The sequence below is a fragment of the Triticum aestivum genome, chromosome 5A (assembly GCF_018294505.1).
Source record: "Triticum aestivum cultivar Chinese Spring chromosome 5A, IWGSC CS RefSeq v2.1, whole genome shotgun sequence".
Lineage (NCBI taxonomy): Eukaryota > Viridiplantae > Streptophyta > Magnoliopsida > Poales > Poaceae > Triticum > Triticum aestivum.
The window spans coordinates 651,327,003-651,333,316 of NC_057806.1; the positions used below are offsets into that span (position 1 = coordinate 651,327,003).

Below are 6,314 nucleotides of genomic sequence, written 5' to 3' on the forward strand. Positions count from 1 at the left end.
TGATGCAGTTAACCGGCGAAAGCTTATTAATAATCATGATCATATGCATCGTTCTGATGCAGAGGCTGGGGCAAACCCCCTTTTCGAAGAAAAAAAGTTAACCGGCGAAAAGCGAAAACTCGATGCAAAAGACTACATAAGCCACAAAAAGCCTCTGCCTTTAGGTGATCACTTTGAGCAATTTGGCATTCATGCTCGATGAAAATATCATGCCACGAGGAAGAGGAATGTGGTACGGTATCGCAATTAGCATTTCCAACGGATGACCACAAACACCTCAGCTTGTGCACCGTGCGTGCGGCGTGTATAATATTCTTCACTCTTCGGAGTGTAGCAACCTGTACGATGTCAGCTACACTAACCCTTCTCCGGCAGATCAGATCCTTCCCAGATGATATACTATACTCCCAGAAACCCGGGTGAGGTGCTCCTGCACTTCTTTCAGTCAAAGGGTTGATCAGCACTCGTGTGCTCAATTCGCGCGTCAATTCTCGAACCCAAGGTTCTTCCTTCGCTCAAGGGAAGAAGAGCTTCGCGTAGAGCAGCTCGTTCCAGGTGTCCTGGAGTCCCGGGAGGCACCAATGCGTGCAGTCGGCGTAGCTCTTAGGGTTGGCGATCTGCTCCGGGGTCAGCGGGTTCCACTGCTTCTTGTATATCTGGGTGTGCGCGTCTTTGCGGTACTCAGAGAGCTGGGTGATGTTGACGACCCCAACGGGGACCTTAGAAGCACTGAACACTTCGCCGATAACCCGCATCAGGCCCTTGCTGGTGCCTGGTCCCCAGTAAGACAAATCTTTGATTGGGGTAGTTTGGTTGTAGCAGTTTCCATCAGACTTGTCGCCCCAATCTTTGCTCCTGATGACAAAAGAACAGAAACATGAGTCAGATTTCAATCAGTCACATGAGATTTAGTAGGATGAGCTGATCAGTTTTTTTTTTCAAGGAAAATTAAAGCAAATATGAGAGCTTACTGAGTATGAGTAGGTGACATAGTGACAAAAAACGCTCTTGAACTTTTGGGGTCCATGTTGTTCTCGACCCATTTTGCCACGGCATTCAGTACCATGCCATAGGCATCCTCTGTTTCCATTTCTTTGATGTCCTTGTTCTTATCTTCGAAGGAATTTTGCCTGCAAGAAACAAAAATTCAGAAGCCTTTTTTTTCGAAATTACTAGATGATTCATCGTAAAATACCCTGCTTGTCACTCTCACTTCAATAATTGATCATTGTCATCATGCAACTGTGATTTTTATCTCATGTTTACTTGATTATATCCCCTACTCTCAAAACATGGTTTTTTTTCATGTTAATTTTTTCATTCAAAGACAGGATGACTACCACAAAACAACAAGAATATGGCAATCGAAAAGGCACAAAAATATAAAAATGTGATGTACCATTGATGTAAGCAAGAACAACTTGCACTCATGTAGAAATTACTTACAGAATTTTCATCTTTTGTCCAGTCATCCACCAAAGGTAGGTATTGAATACCACAACATCAGCTCCTTTCCAAAACTTGGCGTGCTTTTCAATGGCTGTGCCCCTTACTATTCTATCAGTGACACGGTGAACAACAGCATCGTCGGAATTTGATTCAGCTAGAAAGGGGGCCCAATAGAACTCAATCGTGGCATTGTAGTCCTGGGAAAATGCAACATTAAGCATATTCAGTATGGATGAGATTAGAGAGAAAGGGTAGCCAGCAAGTTACAAATAGAAACACCGTTTTGAGATGAAGATATTCAGATGGAAACAACCATAAACTTGGGGAGTCTGTTGCTTATTGATATATCTAGTAATCTTTGGTGTTTGCAGTAGTTCATTGACCAACAAAAGGTTCAGTGCAGTGCTTATTGAGTTATGTTACTGTGTGAAAAAAATAAGGGAAATCTTTGGTCTGAAAACTGTGAGCGAGTCAATTGTGAGTTTTAAGATCAAGTCATTTGGATGAAATATATAGTTATCTATTGGTGTTCACAGTATTTCATTGGCTGAAAAATAGGTTCAGTGCAGTGCTTATTGAGTTATGGATTGCGCTGTTCATCTACCATGTAAATAGAAACGTGGGAGTTTGTTGCAAGTTCACATATCTAGCAATCTTTTGGTGTTCACAGTATGTTTATTGGCTGAAAAATAGGTTCAGTGCAGTGCTTATTGAGTTATGTATTGCGATGTTCATCTGCCCAGTGAAAAAAAAACTAGGTTCTTGTACTTCTGCTCTGAAAAAAGAAGAATTTTCAAGATCAAGGCATTTAGATGAAAACATTCATGAAGTTGGGATTATGTTGCTTGTAGACATATAATATAGCAATCTTTGGTGTTCACAGTATGTTCATTGACTGACAAAAAAAAATCTTCAGTTCAGTGCTCATTAAGCTATGTATTGCTCACTGTTCATCTGCTATATCAGTGATCACTAAGCTATGTATTGCTCACTGTTCGTCTGCTACGTCAAGAAAGCAAGGGGAATACCTTTGCTCTGAAAACCGTGAGTGAGTCAAATGTTTCCATGGACTTGGAGCTCTCAGGAATGGCCCGATGCAGGAGGCAGACCAACGAGACGTACTGTCCGCGGTTGAGAGAATCCCCAACAAAGAGCATGCGCTTGCCCCGCAGCATCTCCAGCATAAGAGTCGCATTGAAGCTGCATTTTCAGGTGTGAGAATGGGGTACATAGCATAAAGATCAATGCTGTATTAAAGCCATAACAACCACCAAAAACCGTAGCTTGATAAAGCAGTTTAAAATTTTCTCGATTGTGGTTCAACTGCAACACTCATGCAACTGGCGCTCTGCCATACAACACTAGTGGATTTAGTTCTGCGAGTGACTGAGATTGTTCTGCAACCATCAGACTCGAACAATATTAACCGAGCAGTACGGACAACAGATTCAGCGTCACGTGTTTTTGAATAAAAGTTTAGCGCCACATTGTGTCGAGTGTGACCGCTAACTGTGTGCGATATATAGCCTACGCCGCTGTCTGTGAACATTGAGAGATGGAGGTTTGCAACAAAAAGAGAAGCCGAAACTCTTGCAGACTGTCCCGTAAATTATGCACCATAAACTATTGTGGTACATAGCATTGAGATCAATATTGAAGCCGTAACAACCACCGAAAACCTTAGCTTGATAAAAACGTGTTCAACATTTTTAGATGGCGGTTCAACCGCAGCACTCATGTAGCTGCACACTGCCATATAATACTACTGGGTTTAATTCTGACAGTGACCGGGAATGTTCCATGACCATCTGCCTCCCTCAACCCCTATTAACCGAGCAGTACGGACAACAACGGGTTCACATTCTCTGAATATAAAACTTGAAGCGCTACACTGTATCAGAGTGTGACCGCTAACGGTGTCCGATATACAGCCTATGCAGCTGGCACTATGCCATACAGTACTACTACCGAGTTTTATTTTGACAGCGCCTGAGATTGTTGTTCCGTAACCATCTGACCCAACCCGTGTTAACCGGGCAGTAGGCCAACGGTGTCCGGTATACAGCCTATGCCACTGTCTAGAAACATGTTGACAGGTCTCTGCAACAAAACATGTTCTGCGCCATAAACTATTGTGGTACGTAGCATAAAGATCAATATAAAGTCATAACAACCACCGAATTCCATGGCCTGATAAAACAGTTTACCATTTTTCAGATTGTGGTTCAACTGGAGCACTCATGCAGCTGGAACTCTGCCAAGCAACAGTGGCGCGTTTAATTTTGACAGTGACTGAGATTGTTGTTCCGTAACCATCCGGCCCGACCCGAATTTAACCAGGCAGTACGGACGACGGGTTCGGCGTCGCGTTCTATGAGAATAAAAAGTTGAATGTCGCATTCCTTGGAGCGCGACCGCCAACGGTATCCGGTATACAGCATATGCCACTGTGTAGAAAGTAGAAACGTTTTGACAAGTCTCTAGAAACAAAAGGAGAAGCCACGAAGAAACTCAGATGGGCCTGCCGCGAACCGCGCAGCACCCATCCATCGCCCCTAACGTCGCCGTCGCGAGGATACTCAGCGCCTTCTTAATTCCCAGCCACCGAAGTATCGGAGCCGAGCTGGGGAATGTGGGTCGACTGTGGAAGACGGACAGCAACGGGGCAACCACTAGAACCCATCAGGAGAAAAGCAAAGCTTGATTGAGGAGCCCCTCTAGCATCCAAGTGGAGGGTCCATGGCAACCCGCACAAAAAGAGAGGATGCTTGATGCTTGGTACGGCCGTATTTCCCTCCCGTATATCAATGCCGGCGTCCCGGTCGCCGTGGTCCGCTCGGTCAGAGGAGCCGCCCCGTGCTCCCACGTGACGCCTGCCGCTGCATTTGCTTCTGCTTGGCCGGGGAGCACGCGGCACGAGCGGGGTCAATGGGGGAGCGGCCGGCAGCAAACACAGCTGGATACCGCGTGCCATGATTTTCCATGGCGGATGGACCACGCGCGAGTGGAGGAGTCTTCTGGACGGCCGTGGCGTGGATTGCCGCCCACCGACACGCTACGACGCTCCGCCGTTACGGTCAGAGACGGAAAAGTCTCGGGTTAGTTAGTTAGTTAAGGAGTCCCCGCTAAAATAACTGCAACGGCATCTGGTTGCGCCGTCCAGTCCAGACCCCGGACTCGGCACGTTTCTAGAGTCGCCGGCGAATGGACCTGTGTCGTGTCGCGTCGCTCGCCGCGCCCCCACCACCGCCACCACCACCTCGGAGTGGCCTACCTCCCCAACCCCGACGATGGGGTGGTTCGCCTACCTCGGAGCCTCGTAGCGCCTGAACCCGCCCGGACGCAAGTAAGCAAAGGCCAAGCGCGTCCGGCCAAACCCTACCGGCCGGATTAGCCTCAAAATCTCGCTGTTCTTCACCGTTGCTAACCCAATAACCGTAAAATCCCAACCTCCCGGTGGACTACGATCGATTCGTTCCATCCGCCGAGTCGGCGTCAAGGCTTGGATCCATTCTTCTCTTTTTACGCTCGACGATTTGTTATTTTGTAAGTATTGTTTTCTCTGTCATGGGGCACAAACATCGATCCAAACCCACTATCGCCGTCGAGAGGAGGAACATGTGATTTTTCTTTGTCCATGGATGGATGATAATGTAATGTAATGCGATTTACTCACGCACCTTGGGAGCGAGCAGCCGCGGGGCTGCCACCGCCAGTGGCGGTAGGCGGTGTCGGGGCGGCCGTGCGCCTTGCAGGTCAGCTGCGGCTGGATGTAGGGGCACTCCTCCTCCTGGTACAGCGGCCGCGCCACCTCGTCGTACACCCACTCGCCGCGGGCCACGTCGCACCCGGCCGCAGCACGCCCGACCGCGAACGGCAGCGACACCGCCGCCGCCGAGCGGGAGCCCGAGACCTTCTTCTCTGCCACCACCGGCCCAGCCTTGCCGCCGCCCATGGGGACGTGGGGACGGGGCCTGGGGCGGTGGCGGGGCGGCGGGTGGTGGAGGAAGGGCTGGTGGAGCGTGGAGGAGAAGTCCTTGAAGTAGAGCACGGAGACGAAGGTGATGAAGGCGAGCGTGAGCGCATAGGAGGTCAGGAACGGGGTGCGCCGCCCGTGCCCGCCGCCGGCCGCGCCGTGCTGCGGCTTCATCATCCTCCTAGCCCTCGTCTCGTCTCGCCCCCGGCTCGGCTCAGCTCGGTCGATCTTGCTGCTTGCTTGCTAGCTAGATTGCCGCCGCCAGCATCGCGAGATGCAATGGAGATTCGTCGGCGGGGCAGGGCGGGGCGGGGCGATCCGATCTGGCGTGCGCGGCGCTGCTTGGGGAGGAATCTGTGGGGCGGTTGGGATCTGGGGGTGGGGGAGGGTAAAGCGCCGGTGTTCTTGGCTTTGGCTTGGCTTTGTTGAGGGGAGGAGGAGATCGGAGAGGCAGGTCGCTCGCTTTCGGGGTTGGGGCCCTGGCAACTTTGGTGAGAAGTGGAGTAGGATTGAATGCCGGGGGTATAGCTGGGGGTGTGGTGCGTGTCCGAATGGTGGTTTGTGGTTTGTGGGTGGGCTCACACTTGGGGTGTTTGCTCGAGTAAACATGGGCCGATTATTACAGCAATTAGTAGTACTAGTAGTGTGTTGCTCTCGTGATTACTCGGTGTACTTACTGCACTGCATGTTCATTTAATATACTGCATGTCTGCATTACTACTACTCCCTCCTGTATTTACTTCGCATATTAGAATTGGTCAAAGTCAAGCTTTGTAAACTTTACAAAGTTTGACTTCAGTCAACTTTAATATGTGGAGTAAATAACAACGGGGGAGTATTTGTCTTTCTAGAGAGTTCAACAAATGACTACATACGAAGCAAAATGAGT

At 49.3% G+C, this 6,314-nt stretch overlaps 1 protein-coding gene across 1 annotated transcript; it reads right to left on the reverse strand.

The window, feature by feature from the left end:
• On the reverse strand, nt 1-5,950 carry LOC123105636 (protein trichome birefringence-like 33). The gene is made up of 5 exons (XM_044527734.1): nt 5,130-5,950; nt 2,478-2,649; nt 1,447-1,646; nt 972-1,130; nt 1-855 (listed from the first exon to the last, which is right to left on the reverse strand). The coding sequence occupies exons 1-5, from the start codon at nt 5,600-5,602 to the stop codon at nt 516-518; spliced, it is 1,344 nt and encodes a 447-aa protein (XP_044383669.1). The 5' UTR covers nt 5,603-5,950; the 3' UTR covers nt 1-515.
• Between the last annotated feature and the right edge of the window lie 364 nt (nt 5,951-6,314).

What these genes read in the sequence shown, in the direction of transcription:
- LOC123105636 (XM_044527734.1), bottom strand. Translation starts at nt 5,602, where the DNA reads ATGATGAAGCCGCAGCACGGCGCGGCCGGCGGCGGGCACGGGCGGCGC. An exon ending in TCACGGTTTTCAGAGCAAAG is followed by an intron (nt 1,647 to 2,477) that starts GTATTCCCCTTG and finishes GCATTTTCCCAG; the next exon opens with GACTACAATGCCACGATTGA. An exon ending in GGACAAAAGATGAAAATTCT is followed by an intron (nt 1,131 to 1,446) that starts GTAAGTAATTTC and finishes TGTTTCTTGCAG; the next exon opens with GCAAAATTCCTTCGAAGATA.